This window comes from Macaca nemestrina, chromosome 10, assembly GCF_043159975.1.
Source record: "Macaca nemestrina isolate mMacNem1 chromosome 10, mMacNem.hap1, whole genome shotgun sequence".
NCBI classification, from domain to species: Eukaryota; Metazoa; Chordata; class Mammalia; order Primates; family Cercopithecidae; genus Macaca; species Macaca nemestrina.
The window spans coordinates 33,148,697-33,168,996 of NC_092134.1; the positions used below are offsets into that span (position 1 = coordinate 33,148,697).

Genomic DNA, 20,300 nt, shown 5'->3' on the forward strand with positions numbered 1-20,300 from the left:
CGCTCCTCAAAAGCACCCCTGAGTCCCCACCCCCTCACGCCCCACCCGCGGGAACGAGGCCTCGGGAATACAGGGGAGTGGCTGTGGGGGCGCGTCGCGGCTCCCAGCTCGGCCAGCCCCTCTTTCAAGACATGGTCTGATCCCCATTGTAAAAGCTGCGCCCCGAAGAGGAGGAGAGAGTGGTGCTCCCTGCCTGGGGCTGCAGGGAGCTCTCCGTGCTGAAGCTCTTGCATTATTTTAGGGTGGGGCGAGGAGGGCCCTGGATTTTGGGGAGTGGGGGTGGGTGGGGAGGAGGACCCGAGGGGGGTAAGGACTCTGTGGGGGAGTCGGTGAGAGACTATGGGGAAGGACCAGGAGCTGCTGGAAGCTGCTCGCACTGGAAATGTGGCTCTGGTGGAGAAACTCCTGTCTGGCAGGAAAGGAGGGATCCTGGGCGGTGGATCCGGACCCCTGCCCCTGTCTAATCTGCTAAGGTAAGGACGGGCACCAGCTCCGGGGTTGGCAAACCTCATTATGCATTGTGATGGATATACGTCCTCCTCCTCACGGTTATTGCACCTGGTGGCTGCCAGCGATTCATTCTTAAATTAGATAGGAAAACAGACTGCGTGTATGGAGAGGAGGTATGAGCCTCCCAGTCAGATTGATGCCTTAGATTCTTTGAGTAATTTTAAAATAGCCTTCCATCAATGCGTCAGTAAGCTACTTTTCCTCTGAGCCGTGGTGCAGAACTTGTACATGTACTAGTGTTGCTTGAAGAAAATCGACGTTCCGCCCGCTTTCCGTCAACGTTTATTATATATTTGCAGCTTTGAACCCAGCCTTTTTTGTCTAGTTAAATGAAATTGTCAGAGAAGCTCTTGCGTGCATGCAATTACCCTGCAAAAGCCACAGCCTTCCGTGGCTCCTACCTTCTCTTGCAGAAGGCGTTTGCTGTGCCGTGGGTTATGATCCCACAAAATGAAGTGAGTGAACCTTCTTTCTGCTGAGATGTCTTCAGTACAGGGTGTGTGTAAAACTTGATGAGGCAGGTTAGGCAGCCCCAGCAGTACTTTCAGTTACCTGGACATAGCTGAGTGAAACTTGGTTATTATAGCTCAGGATGAAGGATGCCAGGTCGGGATTGGGATAGTGTGTATGGAATATAGTAGAGGCCTTTTAATGTGAAGATGTAGGTGAGACTGGTATTGCTTGGAGAATCTTTCTAAGATGACATTTAAAAAAATGTCAAGGTCTTCGTTCAGCAGTCCTTTGGAATTAGCGGGGTTGATTTGCATACTTGAGAAACTATTGAAAGTTGTATTGATGGACAAATGAAATCAACTGGGAGGGTGGAAGCCTGGAGAGTATTCACTAGATACAATTCAAGTGAAGCTCTTTAGTTTATAAAATCGTGGCTATCCAATTCATCCTGGATATTTTTGGAGTCATCAATTGTCATTCATATCTTCGCCTTAAAACATTTCTTGCATAACCCAATTATGTTTGTAAAAATTTTAAAAAACCCAAGCGATTTCCCTGGTTTTTTAAAAACTGTTCCATGGTACCCTTGACAAGTGCTTAATAGAAACTTTTGGGTGATGACATTGCGTTCTTTACGCAAGTTCTCATAGGTCGTGGTGGTCAGACAGCGCAATTAATTATAGGACTAGTTAAAAGGGAAAATGAAAAGTTTCTATTACAGTGAAATAAATTTAGTTGAAAAGTAGTTGATGGGATTTTTAAAAGCCCCATATGTTATTCTAGATACTCGTTGACAGTGACATTTTATTGGAATGATAGTTTATGTCAGAAGAATGAATATTTATAGGACATTTTTCAGTAGGTCATAGAGATGACTTGTGTGTACTCCCTTGTTAAATAATCTTCAGTTTCAAACACAGGCAGACAATGTGTACGTATTTCAGATTGCAGCTCTAATAATTGCCTGTAGTCACATGTAGTTTATATAAAAGCATTTTATCTCTTTACAGTTTTAAGTTACAGGTAAAATAAAAATATTTGCCAGTGATCTATCAGTTATAAAAATGATTATGTCTAGAAACTGGTATGCTGAAAGAGGTTTCTCAAAATAAACATTTTTTTTTTGGGAAAACATGAGGAATTCTTTGAGAACAGTGAGAACTTCAGTTAATTTTATTGTGATAAATCATATTTTAAAAACACTCTTTGTGACAAAACTCAAAAGCAAACATCCTTTAAATACTCCTTTCCCAGCTGTGATTTTTTTTTTTTTAAAGAATAGATGTCAAGTTTTAGGGATAAAATACCGAGTATTTAATGTTAGTGAACACTAAAGTATCAAAATAGTGACCCAGAGTGTATATCTTGAATGAGAGGTTTTCTCTTTTGCTAGTGTTGTCAAAGATAGCAGCAGTAACTCTTCAACAAAGATTGCACATAGAAAACAAAAGTAAACAACATGTGTTTATTAGAGTACTTCGAACCAAGTTGTAAAAATCACAAACAAAACCAAGAATTTTAAACTTGCTTTTATCCATCTTACACTGAATGAATGGTGTCTGAAGAAAATGAGAGTTGAAATTGTATTATTTGGGCGATCATTTGCATAAAATGACATTCCTAAGAAGGCACATTTTATTTAGTTGTCACTTTATTTCAAAAATGATTGTCATCAGAAATTTATTGGCAGGATAATGGAAAATGTGTCCGCTTATCAAACATAATGACACTTTGAAATTTCTTAATGTTTTAGAATGAGTTGTAGAATATGTTTGGCACTTTTTCCCCACTTGCTTTATTACTTGGGTTGTGTAATAATGGTGTCAGACCCTATGCTAAATGCTTACATGTGTCATCTCATTCAATTCTTATGTCAGCCTTAGTAGGTTCATTCTCATTTCACAGATGAAGGAATAAAAAGATAAGATTAAGGACTTGCCCATGGTCACATAATAATGGCAAAGGTTTGAAAATATGTGATTCAGATTTGCTTTACCACATTTTAACTCTCATTCATTGAATCTGTTTTATTCACAAAAGTTTAAAGGTATATGGCCAATTTAGACAGTCCAATCTGAACATTTTTTGCTATGAAGAATAATTTGAAATTCCTTAAATTTTGAATTTTTTTCTAATTAAAAAAATCTCACAACTGCCCTTTGAGGGTTCACTAGACAAGAACTTTTCTGAAGGTGCTTCTGATTACTTGTTACCTACTGATAATAAGAAATTATCCTTTGAGCAGTAACTGTATAATGGGGAATTCGGTATGCTTTGGGGTGGCACTGCAATTTTCAGCAAAAGTAAGAATGACATTGAATAAATTAAAAAACCTCTCTAAGCCTCACTACTCTGTAAGAGTGGAAATAGTAATAATAGTACCTATCATATAAGGTTGTTATAAAAGGATTAAATGAAGTATAAAGTAATGAATGCAAAACATTTAGCATATAGGTGTTCATCGTTAGTGTTAATATTTTTCATGCACCTCTAAAGTGCTTGACTCTATTCTTTAAGGCCTTAATGACTAAAGATTTGCTTCATATTGGACTGGCAGTAAATTTCTCATTAGAATCATAGAATCTTCATATAGGGAGGGACCTTTCTTCCAACTTCTCACCTAGTGCAGAAATTTTCTCTGTAACATCTCTTACCTGTTAGTTATTCCAGCCCTGTTAGACCTTCCAACGACTAGATCCATTCTATTTTTGACAGCTGTAATTATTTTAAAATTTTTCTTGTCATTGAGCTAAAATCCACTTCCCTGTGACTTTCAGCAATTGGTAGTAGATTGGCTGTACGGGTCAATATAAAGTAGTCTAATTCATCTGCCAGGATAGTTGTTTGGGTGCATGTATTTCTGTTTTCTTATAAGTATTTTTCATGGAAGAGCTATCATCTGTATTGACCTTTTATATGGCAAGAGAGCATAGGTGTTAAGAACTTAGTTTTCATACTTTTCACTACTCTCTTTTTCCTTCTTTATATATTCTCAAATTTTGCAATGACCCTCTTAAAATATGGTGACTAGAAATTAACAAAATGCAGTAGATGTCCCTTGACCAGAGTAGAACATTATGGCTGAATAAAAAACCCAAGGACAACAGGTTACAAGAAGCATTTATAGTATGATCTTATTTTTGCAAGGACAAATAAGTTTGTGTGAACATTTACAATGTGTTTAAGAAGTCTGGAATGATAAGATGCCAAAATGAAGATAGTATTCATCTTTGAGTGGTGGAATTGTGGGTGGGCTTTATTTTCCTTTTCCTTATTTGCATTTTCCAGTGTTCTGTAATGAATATGTATTATGTAATTAAAATAAAAGAGCAGCTATTACAACATGATACAATGAAATTATTATCTCTTTATTATTGATCTAAGACCTACCTACAGGTCAAGATTTTCTGGGCCATGTAATGGTGTTGGCTCAAGTTGAACATATAGTCAATTACAATTTCCTGGTATTGTTTTTTCGATAACCTGTGAAGCCATGATTCCCCTTTCTGGTACTTTTAAAAGTGTTGGTTGAGCTTAAATTATTCCCATTCCATTTTATCTGATTTGTTTTAGGTTGTGTTTGTAATTTCTCTAGATCTTTTTGACTCTTTTTTTTTCTTCTTTCTGACTCTTCAATCTGTCTTTCAGCATATTAACTTCTCTCCTCTGTATCATCCAGAGATTTAATAAGCATGTTTTCTATAACCTAAATTCAACACACTGTGCTATATCCCCAAAGCACCTCTCTTCAACTTAGTATAAATTTTAAAGTAGCAATCTTTACTCATGGTATTTCTACCAGAATTGAAGCCACGTAATAGACAATCAGCTATTTCTCTCCATTGTTCCTGTGAGAATATTGTGAGTTATTTTATCTACTGCCTTTCTAAATTCATACTGTGTTTAAGTGTATGGCATTCCTTTGATCTATCCCTTTAAATTCCACCAAAATCAGTCTACTTTATTATGGCTTGTTTCTGGCAGTGAGTCATTGGTAATTCCTAGTATTGGCGAAAATTCCTTCTACCCTCTTGCATCTAATTCTTCTGGGTCTGGATGTGCATACTTATTTAAAGCAGCTTACTGTCCTTTTTGGTCTCTGTTTGGACCTTCAGTAATCTCCTGAAATTATTTGTTTATCCCTTCTGATTTGAAAATGGTTCTCAATAGGGAAAATAGAAGCAAAATAAAAGCTGGGAAGAATTAGATTCTTGGCATTGTTAGATATCATAGAAAATTCTCTTGTAGTTTAAAACTACCCAGAGTTTTCCTTTTACTCTGTCAGAACTTAAGGTTAAATTAGTGAACTACTACACCTCCTTTCTGTTTTTCAAACTTAGCTTAAAAGGACATTAGTGTTTTTCCTGGACAAGTATATATTTCTTTTTTGTGTTTACTTGCAGTTATACCTCTTACTACCCCCCTTCATCCTTAAAGAAATCTGAGCTCATCAGAGCACTAAAATTGAGTTGCCTCCCTCCTTTTCTTCCTCCACATTTTATGTGAAATTTCAGTTTATTTAACATATCTTTTATGAGACAGCTGCAAAATCTTAAAAAAAAACTCTCTTCCTTTGGCACAACTACCTTTTATTCTAAACAAAACTAATTTCCATGTAAAATGTATATTAAATTAATTTTTTGCTGAGTATCGGATTGAGAATTATTTGTATTTTAATATAGTGATAAAAGTTTATTAATGCCTCAATTTATTTGATTTTCTTAATGCCTCGAAGTGTTTAGTTTTATATAAGAGGTATTTACTAAATTCTTGTCAGAAATAAATAATACAGTTCTTAAGATCCCCATATGAAAAAGTAGATTGGTAAGAAGTGGGGCAAAACAATCTTCTGGTCACCAAAGACATAAAAACAAGAGAGCTTATAATTTTTCAGATTTAGGATTCAGCTCATGACGTTTTGGTGATGAGTACAAGGAGATAACAGGCAACTAGGAAGTACTGTAATTTTCACAACTATTTGGGCAATTGTGGTTATTGGGACTCTGATATAAGAAACTCACTTTCAGGGAAACTGCATTGGTTAAATGGAATAAATCACAAATAGAGCAGTTAAGCTCCATGAAAACGTTATATCTATAAAAATAGTCAAGTTGCAAGTGGGTTATCTATTTTAGATAGTAATGATGTTTGAAGTGGTGATTGCACCATTATGTTCAGGGAGCTGTATCTGCCAGAGTGAACAGTGCCAGCTGCATGATGGGGAGTAAGGCGAAAGGAGAGCGAATTTTGGTATTGACCTCTTTCTTCACTGAGCAGGGTTTTCAGCTCCCTTTTCAAAACACTGAGGGTGATGTGTAGCAGTGAACTAGGGCAACCAGCCAGTGACTACTACTCAACCTGTCCATCCTTTGCAGTTTCTTGTGTGACAGTGATTTCTTACAGATGACAAAGGCTGATGCAAGTCTTCACTGACATTAAGGCAGAAGCATACAATATTTATTAGTGTCTCTACTGACTTTAGCAAGTTAATCTTTCAGGTGACAGTAAACAATTTGATTAGTTCAGTTATATAATGAAATAATTTTGAGGTAATTTTGGAAAATTTGATCAGAAGCCTGTGATAGACATTATTTCTGAGTATTTAACTAGAAATGGAAGCTGACTATAATGCCAGACAAAGGTTAGAAAAGACTAATTTCAACCTATGGAACCTGAAGATATTTAACACTTAATGCATTTTAGAGTGTCTTTAGTTTCCATTTTGGACATATTGCAGAATGATGTTAATTAAAATACAGTGAGTTTTTATTACTCATCATCTGTTGATATGGGAGAATATTTTATATTTGAAAAAGGAATTTACAAAGAAGACTCCTCTATCTTCCAGTTCTTTCTCATGCGTGTGAGGACATGGTTATGTAAGCCTTACAGGCAAGCAGAGGCACAATGCCAGTTGAAAACTCATTGAATTTTCTTGTGTAATACAGATCTAGAAACTTTTCTTAGAGTCTACTTTTCTTCTTTAGTGTCAGTAGGATATCAAATAAATTTTACCTTTGTGTTATATCTGGGTGAGGCTTTTAATTGATTTTTGAAGATGGATCAAAAAATATGACCAAATAATAAATTATGTTTTCCACAGTGCTATGATTTGAATGTTGTCTCCAAAACTCATGTTGAAATTTATTTGTCACTGTGACAGTATGAAGAGATGGCATCTGTCTGGACATGGTGGCTCACACCTGTAATTGCAGGCTTTGGGAGGCTGAGGCGGGAGTGTCACTTGAGGCCAAGGGTTCAAGAATAGCCTAGGTAACATAGTGAGACTCTGTCTCTATAAAAAACAAAACAAAACAAAACAACCAGGTGTGGAATTGCACATCTGTATCCCCAACGACTTGAGAGGCTGGGTGGGGAGGATTGCTTAAGCCTAGGAGTTTGAGGCTGCAGTGAGCAATGATTATGCCCCTGAACTCCAGCCTAGGTGACAGAGTGAGACCCTACTCAAAATAAAAACAAAAACAAACAGGTGAGACCCTTTAGAGGTGATTAGGGCTCTGCACGTATGAATGGATTAATGCCATTATTGTGGGAGTGGGTTAGTTATCATGGGAGGCTCCTCACAAAAGAATCAGTTCAGCCCAATTTCCTCTTTCTGTTTCCCATGCTTGCTTGCTGTTCTGCCTTCTGCCATGGGATAATGCAATAAGAAGGTCCTCACCAAATGCTGAGCAAATGCTAGTACTATGCATCCAGAAATGTGAATCACAAAAACATACATTGTTTGTAAATTACCCAGTCTCAGGTACTCTCTTATAGGAACACAAAATAGACTAAAACACTCTGTTTCTTCTCCTGCACTGTCCAGAGTGTTCATCTCTGAATCTGATTCTTATGAATCATGCTTTCTTATTAAACGACATGTCTTCATGGATCTAGTTGTGAAATGGAACTTTGATTAAGCTGTGCAGTAGTTACTTGGATTCTGTTGTGTTATGAGAGTAGCTTTATTTGAAGTGGTTAATTACTTCTAGTTAAGTGAACTGAAACAAACTTCTTAGACTTGTTACCATTCTTTGATCAAACTGGATCAAATCTTGATTGATGGATGTGAGTATGAACAGCCAACCTCCTTTCCTGTTTCTGTTTCCCACACCACATTCCCCTTAACCCTCAATCACGTCTCAGAAAAAAAAGCCTTTTTTCCTAATTACTACACGTTCACCCTGGCTCCAGTTTTTGTGCCAGCTGGCATCATCTCTAGATTCCAGCCTATCTCAATATTTAAAAAAAGAATTTCAACAGATTTTAGATACAGGAAGTATGTGTGTAGATTAGTTACATGGAAATATTGCATGACACTGAGGTTTGGAGCATGAATCCCATCACCTAGGTAGTGAGCATAGTACCTAATAGGCTGTTTTGTAGCCTACCCCCCTTCCACCCTCTAGTAGTCCACTGTGTCTATCGTTCCCTTATTTTTGTCCATATATGCTTTATATTTAGCTCCCACTTATAAGTGAGAACATGTGGTATTTGGTCTTCTGTTCCTGTGTTAATTTACTTAGAATTATGGCCTCCAGCTCCATTGGAGGAGCTGTTGCTGCAGAGGACATGGATTCATTTTTTTTTATGGCTACATAGTATTCCACGGTGTATATGCACCACATTTTCTTTGTCCAGTCTACCGTTGATGGGCATCTAGGTTGATTCCATGTCTTTGCTACTGTGCATAGCACAGCAATGAGCATGAGTGCATGTGTCTTTTTGGTAGAATGGTTCATTTTCTTTTGGGTATATACACGGCAGTGGGATTTCTGGGTCGAATGGTAGCAATTTTAAGTTCTTTGAGAAATCTCTGTACTGCTTTCCACAGTGACAGACAACCTACAGAATGGGAGAAGATATTTGTAATCTATGTATCTGACAAAGGCCTAATATCCAGAATCTATAGGGAACTTGTTTACAAGTCAACAAGCAAAAAACAAGTAACTCTATTAAAAAATGAGTAAAGTACATGAACAGACATTTCTAAAGACATACAAGTGACCAACAAACATATAAAAAATGCTCAGCATCATTAGTTATTAGGGAAGTGCAAATCAAAACCACAGTGAGACAGCATCTCACCCAGTCAAAATGGCTGTTATTTAAAAGTCAAAAGTCAATAGATGCTGGTGAGGCTGCAGAGGAAAGGGAATGCTTATACATCAGTGTTAATTTATCCTCTAACCTCATGGGCCCAGTGCCTTTTCTTTCCTTTCTTTACCACCAAAAAGTGTTTGTGGGACTTGACAGTTAATTCATAGTGAAGTTGTAATTGATTGGTAAAGCTTTTAGAAATAAAGCTCTGTTCATATTTTCATTTAAAGAGGCAACAAAACATTAGGCCAAAATAGTAAAGCCATCGACCTCTTCTGGCAGAACAAGTGGAGGGGATTTTGCCAGGCTTGTAAGAGAATGTTGGATACAGGTGGCAATTCTTCCTTTTTTTTGGAGACAAGTTTTCACTCTGTCACCCAGGCTGGGGTGCAGCAGTGTGATCACAGCTTACTGCAGCCTCATTGCTCCCCAGGGTTAAGTGATCCTCATGCCTCAGACTCCAAGTAGCTGGGACTACCAGCACGTGCCACCACGCCCAGCAAATTTTTTCATTTTTTTTGTAAGGACAGGGCCTCACTGTTCCTCAAACTCCTGCCATATGTAGTGATTCTTCTGATGGATCTGGACAAAGTAAATTGAAAACCTTCTAGAAAGGATTCACCATGCTAGACACCATTAAGAACATTTGTGGGACAGGCACAGTGGCTCATGCCCATAATCCCAGCTCTTTGGGAGGCCACAGTAGGAGGATCACTTGAACCTAGGAGTTCAAGACCAACTTGGGCAACATAGGGAAACCCTGTCTGTTGGGGTCTGTTGTTGAGAGCTCACGTGATCCTCCTGCCTTGACTGTTCTTGAACTCCTGGGTTGGTCTTAAACTCCTGGGATCAAGCCATCCTCCTGACTTGGCTTCCCAAAGTTCTGGGATTATAGCTGTGAACCACCATGCCTGGCTAATTCTTCCTTCTTAAAGGCCGAAAGGGAAGGGATTTGACTGGAGACATAAGAAATGAGAGAGTATATGACTGGTGATACAAAAGTCTTTTCTTTTTGCTACTCATTTAGTCGCTAGAATTTTTTATTGGATTATATAAACCCATTTTAGATATAAACATATAATATTTGCCTATATCAGAAGTTATTACTTAGATGTACAGGCATAGCTCAGACATATTGTAGATTTGTTTTCAGACCACTGCAATAAAGTGAGTCATACAAAATTTTTGGTTTTCCCGTGCATATAAAAGTTATGTTTACACTATACTGTACTCTGTTAAGTGTGCAACAGCATTATGTCTAACAAAACAATGTACGTAATTAAAAAATACTTCATTGCTAAAAATGCTAATGATCATTTGAGCCTTCAGCAAGTTGTAATCCTTTTGCTGGTAGAAGGTCTTGTCTCAATGTTGTAGGCTGCTGACTGATTAGAATGGTGGTTGCTGAAGGTTGGGATGGCTGTGGCAGTTTCTTAAATGAGACAATAATGAAGTTTCACATTAGTTGACTGTTCCTTTCACAAAAGATGTTTCCGTAGCATGAGATGCCATTTGATAGCATTTTACCCATGGCAGGACTTTCAAAATTGGGGTCACTGGAGTTACTCCTCTTAAGCCTTGCTGCTGCTTTATTTATATCGTGTTCTAAATCCTTTGTTGACGTTTCAGCAATGTTCACAGTGTCTTCACTAGTAGTGTCTTCACCAGGAGTCGATTCCACTCATGCAACCACTTTCTTTGCTCGTCCCAAAGAAGCAACTCCTCATCTGTTCAAATTTTATCATGAGATTGTTGTCAGTCAGTCCAATTTTCAGGCTCCACTTCTATTTCACTTGCTGTTTCCACCACATCTGCAGTTCCTTTCTCCACTGAAATCATGAACCCCTCAAAGTTATTCATAAGGGTTAGAATCAACTTCTTCCAAAACTCCTGTTAATGTTGACCTCCTCCCATGAATCACAAATGTTTTATTTATTTATTTGTGATAGGGTCTCACTCTGTCACCCAAGCCTGGAGTGCAGTGACATGATCACTGTGCTCACTGCAGCCTTGACCTCCCAGGCTCAGTGATTCTTTCCTTTCATCCCCCTGAGTAGCTGGGACCACAGGCATGTGCTACCATGCCTGGATAATTTTAAATTTTTTTGTAGAGACAGAGTTTCCCTATGTTGCCCAGACTGGTCTTGAACTCCTGGGCTCAAGTGATCCTTCCACCTTGGCCTCCCAAAGTGTTGGGATTACAGGCATGAGCCACTGTACCTGGCCTGCAGATGTTCTTAGTGCTTCTATAGCTGCCACTAGGTATGGCAGCTACAACCTTACAAAATGTATTTCTTCATTTAGAAGACTTCAAAGCCAAAATTACTCCTCAGTCTCTGGGCTGCAGAATGGATGTTGTGTTAGCAGGCATGGAAACATTAGTCTCTTGTACATCTCCATCAGAGCTCTTGTGTGACTCGGTGCACTGCCACTGAGCCATAATATTTTGAAAGGAATCTTCTTTTCTGTGAGTGGTAGGTCTCAACAGTGGGCTTAAAACATTCAGTAAACCATGCTACAGACAGATGTGCTGTCATCCAGACTTTGTTGTTCCACTTGTAGAGCACAGGCAGAGTAGATTTAGCATCATTTTTAAGGGCCCTAGGATTTTTGGAATGGTAAGTAAGAATTGGTTTCAAGTTAAAGTCACCAGCTACATTAACCCCTAACAAGGGAGCCTGTCCTTTGAAGCTTTGAAGCCAGGCAGTGACTTCTCTTTAGCTATGAAAGTCCTAGATGGCATCTTCTTCCAATAGAAGGCTGTTTCATCTACACTGAAATTTTGTTGTTTAGTGTAGTCACCTTTATCAATTATCTTAGCTAGATCTTCTGGATAACTTGCTGCAGCTTCTGCATCAGCGCTTAACTGCTTCACCTTGCCATTTTATGTTATGGAGATGGCTTTGTTCCTTAAACCCCCTGAACCTCTGCTACCTTCAGATTTTTCTTCTGCAGCTTCCCCAGCTCCGGTCAGCTCTGATAGAATTGACGAGTTAGGGCCTTGCTCTGGATTAGGCTTTGCCTTAAGGGAATGTTGTGTGGCTGTTTTGGTCTTCTATCCGGACCACTCAAACTTTCTCCATATCAGCAATAAGGCTCTTTGGCTTTCTTATCATTCATGTGTTCACTGGAGTAGCACTTTTCATTTCCTTCATGAACTTTTCCTTTGCATTTGCAGCTTGGCTAACTGTTAGGCATAAGAGGCCTAGCTTTCAGTCTGTCTCGACTTTTAACGTGCTTTCCTCACTAAGTTTATTCATTTCTAGCTTTTCATTTAAAGTGAGAAATGTGTGACTCTTCCTTTCACTTGAACACTTATAGGTCAGTGAAGGGTTATTCGTCGGCCTAATTTTAATATTGTTGTATCCGAGGGAATAGGGAGGCCCAAGGAGAAGGAGAGAGAGAGAATGGCCAGTTGGTGGAGTGGTGAGAACACACACAGCATTATTCAGTTCACAGATCATCATAGCAGATATAAAAATAATGAAACAGTTTGAAATATTGTGAGAATTACCAAAATGTGACACAGAGGCATGAACTGAGCACATTGGCCTAATTGGAAAAATGGTACTGTCAGACTTGTTAGACATATGGTTCCCATAAATCTTCAATTTTTAAAAAAATACAGTATCTGTGAAGTGTGCAATAAAACAAAGTATTTCTGTACACATTTATTATATCACAGGTGACAGAGATATGTAACAAAGTTGTGTCACGGCGTTAATGCCTAATGTGGCTTGATATTCAAATGTTAAAAAATGTATTTTATTTTTCTTTTTTAAAAAATTGTCTTGCAAGTTGGCTTCAGCATCCAGGTTATTCCTAAAACTTATGTTTTATGGTACACGGGAAGCATTTGAAGTTTTGATACCTGGATCTCAATTAGCATTCTTCCACATTGATTTTTCTTTTTTTTTTTCTTTTGGCCTGAATTACTATTAGTCACTTTAGGTTCTTGTTTGGTACCTCTAGTTAGTAATCTACATTTGAGATGTTTTATGTATTACACAAATATGCTAAATATAGTACCTAGTGTTTTGAATATACTAAAAAACTGCTCTATTTACTTACAGAATTATCTCCGTTTTATATAGATATTTTACTGCTAGTGTGGAGATGGCAGTGAGTGGGAGTGTGTTTGGGGGAAGCAGCAAGAATTCTGCAGGGACGTTCTTTGGCTGGGTAAACTCCAGCAATGGAGGAGCCCAGAGCAGAGTTATTCCTGTTAGCCTGCTTTGGCTATTGACCAGAGTGGTCTGTCATCCTGAAGGTTGCTAGAAACTTTGAAGACATAAGCAGAGAATGTGAAGAATTACAAACAATGGTTAAACTGTTTCTTAAAAATTTTTCATGGGTTTGTTTTATGCTGTGTGTGTGTGTGTGTGTGTGTGTGTGTGTATTAGACAAAGCTCATTAATCATTGAGCCATGTATTATCCAACTAACCAGCAGGGCACTCAGGATTCTTTAGAGAACTGGTAACTAAGAACAGTGATAACAAAAAAAAGGTCATTACTTATTTTAACAAGTATTTGCTGAGTACCTTGTGGATTCTAAAACTGAATGAGATAATCTCTACCTACCCCAGGTACTAGCAGAATAATGGGCTAGATCTATCAGCAAAAAGGTAAAATAAAGGGTGATATATGGAGCAATGGAAATGCCAAACAATGCTGTAGGAATACTGGGAGCAAGAAGAAGGCACCCAGAATTTGACTTGGAGGAGTATTCAGGGGAAACTGCAGAGAGGAGGTAGTGCTTGAATCTTGTGGGATGAGTAGGAATTTTCCAGACAAGTTGGAGAAAGGGCATTTCAGGCAGAAGGAACAGTATATTCAATAATAGTGTGTGAAAATGTAGAATATAACTTGGGGTGTTATAAGTAGTTTGATATGGAGCATGGACAAGAGTTAAGTCTGGAGATAGAAGGACCTTGTGTGTTGCCCTAAGGAGTTTGAGCATACTCCTGAAGGCCATGAGGATCCATTTTTTTTCAATTTTAATGTGTTAGTGATTCATTTATAATAATAGCATGACTGTTTAAAAATTTGAGTAAAAGATCAAAAATTACCTTTAATCCTATTGCTAAAAACAACTTTTTTCTTAAGCATGTTTAATGTAGTTATCAGATAAAGCATACAAGTTTTGATCCTGAATTTTTCACTTAAGGGTATATCATATACTTTTTCAATGTTATTTCAAAGTCTTCATAGTTGTTTTTAATGGCATCATCGTTTTCCATCTCCTGCATACTTTTTGTAGATGTCCTCCATCAGAAGCACCTATGGTTGTTTGTTAAACGTGTTATTTCCTGATCCCACCCCAGATTTCTGAATATTCTAAGAATTTCTTAGTGTAAGGCCTGGAAATATGCATTTTACAACCCCCTAGAACATTCTTAAGTGCACTGACATTTGAGAACCAGTAATCTGGTGTGTATACTGTTGTTAGTTTATATTTTCTTAATGATAGATACTTGGATGATTTTTGACTTTATTATTATAAGTAATGTTATAAACATTATCACACAGATCACTTTTTTTACATAAAATTACATTCTTCAATCTTTACAAGTCTTGCAATATCTTTATTATTAACCCCATTTTTATTTATGGATTAAAAGGTCAGAAAAATTGAATAACTTGCCCAGAGTTACAAAGTTAGTAGTTTTATAATCAGCACTCATGCAGATTGAAGAAGCAAATTCAGGTGTTTCTGATCCCAGATGTCTTTCAATTGTGCTGTATTGCTTCCTAGTGCCATAGGAATCAATGCATATCCTATAGGAAATCAATGCATATCCTATGTTAAAATATGAATATACCAATATATTTCCAACATGTAAATAGAAAGTACATTTTCTACAAAATTATGTAGTAATATTTAGTTCCTACATAGTTCTCAATTATTTTTGTGTGCTTATCATTTTCATATTACTGGCAGTATTTTGCTTTGAATTTGTTTCTTGATAGCACATGAACAGTAAACTGAATTGAGTGGTAAAGCAAATCACCTAAAGAAATTTCAAAAATATGCCCTTGTCAGTTATTTTCACTGTACTACAGTGTTAGTCCGGGTGTGTTGGCTCACACCTGTAATCCCAGCACTTTGGGAGGCTGAGGTGGGAGGATTGCTTGAGCCGAGGAGTTCAAGACCAGGCTGGGCAACATAGTAAGGCCCTGTTTCTACAGAAAATAAATAAAAAATTAGTTGGGTGTGGTAGCCCTAGCTACTCAGGGGGATGAGATAGAAGCATTGCTTGAGCCCAGGAGTTCAAGTCTATAGTGAGCTATGATCATGCCACTGTACTCCAGCCTGGGCAAAAAGAAAAAAAAAAACCTGAACCAAAACAACCCCCACAAAAACCCAGTGTGGAATTTTTTTACCCCCAAAGTTTTGGATGCTTGATATTGTCTAATTTCTGTTGTCTTCAAAGGTATTTTAATAACTTGTCCATCTCATGTCTCCAGATGGATGAATGTGTTAGTTCTTGTGTTGCTATAAAGAAATACCTGAGGCTAGATAATTTATAAAGAAAAGAGGTTAAATTGGCTCAGGGTTCTGCAGGCTGTACTGGAAGCATGGTGCTGGCGTCTGCTTCAGGTGAGGCCTCAGGAAGCTTCCAGTCATGGCAGAAGGCAAAGGGGAGTCTGTGTATAAAATGGTGAGACTGGGAGCAAGAGAGAGCAGGGAGGTACCACACACTTTTAAACAACCAGATTTCATGTAAATTTGGAGTGAGAACTCACTCATCACCAAGCGGATACTGATAAGCCATTCATGAGGGATCCACTCCCATGATCCAAGCACCTCCCACCAGAACCCACCTCCAACACTGGGAATCACATTTCAATATGAGATTTGGAGGGGACAAACATCTAAACCATGTATGTGGGATTTATTTCTCCTCATTCCTTTCACACAAAGAAGGAAAGTACAGTGTTCACCACAGCCCTTATTTATTTATTTATTTATTTATTGAGACAGGGTCTCGCTATATGTCGCCCAGGCTGGAGTGCAGTGGCACAATCTCTACTCACTGCAAGCTCCGCCTCCCGGGTTCACGCCATTCTCCTGCCTCAGCCTCCTGAGTAGCTGGCACTACAGGCGCCTGCCACCATGCCTGGCTGGGTTTTTGGACTTTTAGTAGAGATGGGGTTTCACCGTGTTAGCCAGTAAATCTGAGCCTGTTGTTTTAAACTGAGCTTATTATTAATTCGGGGACTTTTGTCAACTCTAGTATTAAGCTGTGTAGAAAAACTGGGGAAGCAGGCAGTTTGTCCTTCGACCTTCCTCACCCCCTCTTCCTGTGCCCTTCTGTCCGTTTGCTTAGCCTTTCTTCCTTTCATGGTTCTAAGGCATTCTTTGGCTTCTTCTACCCAAAACTCAGAAGTCTCATAATTTAGTTTTATCCTGTACCGATAAGCTTTCCTATATGGCATTTTATTCCCTCATACCATAGATCTCCATGTTTCTTTTTTCTTTTTTTTTGAGATGGAGTTTTACCGTTGTCGCCCAGTGGTGTGATCTTGGCTCACTGCAACCTCTGCTTCCTGGGTTCAAGCAGTTCTCCTGCCTCAGCCTCCAGAGTAGCTGGGAGTACAGGCACGCACCACCACGCCCAGCTAATTTTTATATTTTTAGTAGAGGCGACATTTCACCATGTTGGCCAAGATATTCTCAATCTCCTGACCTTGTGATCCGCCCGCCTCAGCCTCCCAAAGTGCTGGGATTACAGGCGTGCGTCACTGCGCCCGGCTCTATTTTTCAGAATAGTAAATTACATAGTGAAAGAAGAAGCAGGATGTAATGGAATGACTTGTACCTGTAATCTGTGTGACTTGGGAGGCTGAGGTGGAAGGATTGCTTGAGTCCAGGAGTTTGAGGCTGCTGTGGACTATGATTACACCGCTGTTCTCCAGCCTGGGTGACACAGCAAGACCTCTCTTGCTCTAAGAAAACAAAATCTGTAATCTCTAAGAAAAGAAAAAAGAAGACCATAATGGAAAAACTCTGAGTCTTGAGTTTGAATGTAGACTCTGCCATTGAAAGGACATTTGGTGCTATGCAGGTGACTTAACTTCTTTGGACTTCAGTTTCCTTATTTATAAAGTGGAGGTGATAACGTTTATCTTGTAGAGTTAGAATGGTTAAAGATAATTTATGTAAAATATCGATCACAGTACCTATTACATAGGAGGGAATAAAATGCTTATTGTTAGTAAGCATTAATATTTATGCAATAAATAATTTAAATAGTCAATAAATTCATAATTATAAATCATAATTTTATATATTTCATGAGTATCTTTATTTGAATGGGAAACTCTGGAATATTTGCATTGTAATAGGTCATTTGTTTATCTACATTGTCTTAACCTAAATCTTTAATGGTGTAACTATAGGCACCAGGACAGGCCATAGGGAGTGATACTACTTGGCCAATCTTCCTCTGGTCCTAGAGGCAGAGGATTGCTTTTTTCCTCTTGCTTTTAGGAGTGGTACTGGTCACCAAAGATTTAGTATTTGTTTTCTATCTTGTACATTCCTTACAAAGATAATTTGAACAGAAAAAAATTGTGTTCCATGGAAGTTGTATGTGCTGTGCTGTAATCCATGAGATTAATGGGTTCCTAGTAAGCCTATCATTACTATTTTCTCCTTTTTAAAGGCATTAAAATATTTTGAGACATATTCTTATGGTGTGCAAATATTTTGAGGTGTACACTGTGCATTTAGTATGGTGGTAGTGCTTTGGAGGCTGGAAAATAGACTCTTGTCTCTAGGCCCTTACAAAAATCATTTACATGAGATAATAGTTAACTATATAGTAGTATCTAATTTTACTAGGGCACAAAAACTCACAAATTTAGCTTTTTCTTTTGAGCAGTCCAGCATCAGCATTTGGCTGCCATCTCCCATTATACATCAGATCTAAATCCGACCATGAGTCAGGTTCAGATAATTCTTTAATGTTTGGAGGTAGAACTATATACTGTGAAATATTTTTATTTTTAAAATTAACATTTATTTTGAAATAATCACATATTTTAATATAGTTTAAAATATGGAAATATAGTTTAAATAACTCTTTTTTTTTTTCCTGAACCATTTGCAAGTAAGTTGTCAACCTAATCACCCCAGAATACTTTAGTTTGTGTTTCCTACAGACAAGGACATTCTTCGACATAACCACAATACAGTCACTAAAATCAGAAAATCAACTTTGTCATATTACAGCCATTTATTCCTCAGACCCCATTCAAGTTTTGCCAACTGTCCCAATAATGTCTTTATTGGGATCCAGTTCAAAATCATGTACTGCATTTGGTTGTCATACTTGCTTAGTCTTCTTGAGTGTGAATAATTTCTCAGTATTCCTTTGACTTTTGTCATCTTGACACAAAGACTCTAAGCCAGTTATTTTATAAGGTGTCCCTCACTTTGGGTTTACTTGCTGTTTCTTATTATTACATTCAGGTTGTGTACTTTTTTTGTTGTTGATGTTTGGTTGTTTTTGGAGACGCAGTCTCACTTTGTTGCCCAGGCTGGAGTGCCGTGGCGCAATTTTGGCTCACTGCAACCTCTGCCTCCCGTGTTCAAGCAACTCTTGTGCCTTAACCCCCTGAGTCGCTGGGACTACAAATATGCACCTGATTTTTGTATTTTTAGTAGAGACGGGGTTTCGCCATGTTGACCAGGCTGGTCTCAAACTCCCGACCTCAAGTGATCTGCCCACTTCGGCCTACCAAAGTGCTGGGATTACTGGCGTGCGCTGCTGTGCCTGGCCCAGGTTGTGCACCTTTGGTGGGAATGCCACAGAGGGATGCTCTGTTCTTTTCATTGTATCCTGTCATGTGGCATGGGATTTGATCTGCCCCATTGCTGATAATGTTCATTTTAATCACTTGCTTATGATGGTGGTTGTCAAGCTTCTATATATATAATTACCTTTTCCCCCTTTAATAACTATTTTGTGTGGAAGTACATTTAAACTATGCAGGTATCCCATTCCTCATCAAACTTTCTTTTATTCATTTATTTATATCAGTGTGGACTCATGGTTTACTATTTTATTGCCTAGGTTATAATGCATTGCTGTCATTATTAATTTTGATGCTTAAATTATCTCAGTAGGATCCCTTTTAGGCTGACTTATTTTGGAACCATTCTTTGAGCATTTCCTTGCTTTTGGCATCATAAAATGTTCCAGGACTCATCTTTTCCTGCCTTAGCCCTGGAATCAACCTTTTCTCCAAGTGGCCTTGTTCCTTTTATTGGGAAGTGGGCCATTAGAGGCTAAGATTTGGGTATTTCGTATGCTCATGGCTTTTGGAGTGTCATATCTCCCAGATCCTCTCAGCCAGGGAGTGAATATATTCACATACACTATGTACACATATTTACATCTCTATAGTTATTAAAAATAAATATGAGTTTATTGTTAACTTCCTTCATCCTTCTCCAGTCTGGCTTCTGTTGTCTTTGTGTATATACTTACTTGATAAGTACTCTTATATGCTATCAATCTCCTCTCCACTATCATCCCCTCCCTTCGTTAATGTCCCCCTTTTACCTCTTAGGCTCTGTCACCCCACACTAGGCTGTTGCTCTGCAGAGACACCTCTTCACCCTTTGCAGATCTGACTCTCTGTGCTGGTCTGCATCTACAGGGGAATAATCTTTTCATCCTGCTTGGGCTCTAATCCCCCTGCACGAAGTCACCCTTGCATAAGGATACCCTCTCATTCTGTTTGAATACTGACATCCCATGCTGGGGTGTCCCCCTCTGCCAACACCACATGGGTACCCTCTTCACCCTACGTGGATTCTAACCGTCTCATATCATGCCAGCGATCCATGGGGATGCCCTCTCACTTAGGCTATGGTACCCCACACTAGGCCTCCCCCAATATGGACACACCTCCTACCATTCCACTGTGCCTTCCGTCTTTCCTCTGGTGTGGACACCTACCTTTCTCTGTGTTACTTAATAGCTGTAGGAACTGAATTTTTCAGGAAGAGAAGGGAAATAAGAAGGAAGGAAAAGAGGAATAGGGAGTGGAAGAGAAAGTAGAGGAGGAGAGTAACATAATGCTCTTATTTTTATCTATAGTGATGATAATGATAATCTCTCTTTCAAAGTCAGCATTGGTTGTACCTTATATTGGAAGAAAATTGAGCAATTAATAATTGTAGGTAACATCAGATTATGAGCAAAGCATGAGCACTGTG

At 38.5% G+C, this 20,300-nt stretch overlaps 1 protein-coding gene across 13 annotated transcripts in view; it reads left to right on the forward strand.

The window, feature by feature from the left end:
• The first annotated feature begins 302 nt into the window (after positions 1–302).
• LOC105463367 (ankyrin repeat and sterile alpha motif domain containing 1B) overlaps positions 303–20,300 on the forward strand; it is a 1,291,052-nt gene continuing 1,271,054 nt past the window's right edge. For all 13 annotated transcript variants that reach the window (XM_071072455.1, XM_071072454.1, XM_071072448.1 and 10 more), the window contains exon 1: positions 303–473. In XM_071072455.1, the coding sequence (XP_070928556.1) occupies positions 340–473 (134 nt within the window). In that variant the 5' untranslated portion in view covers positions 303–339. The remainder of the gene's footprint in view (positions 474–20,300) is intronic.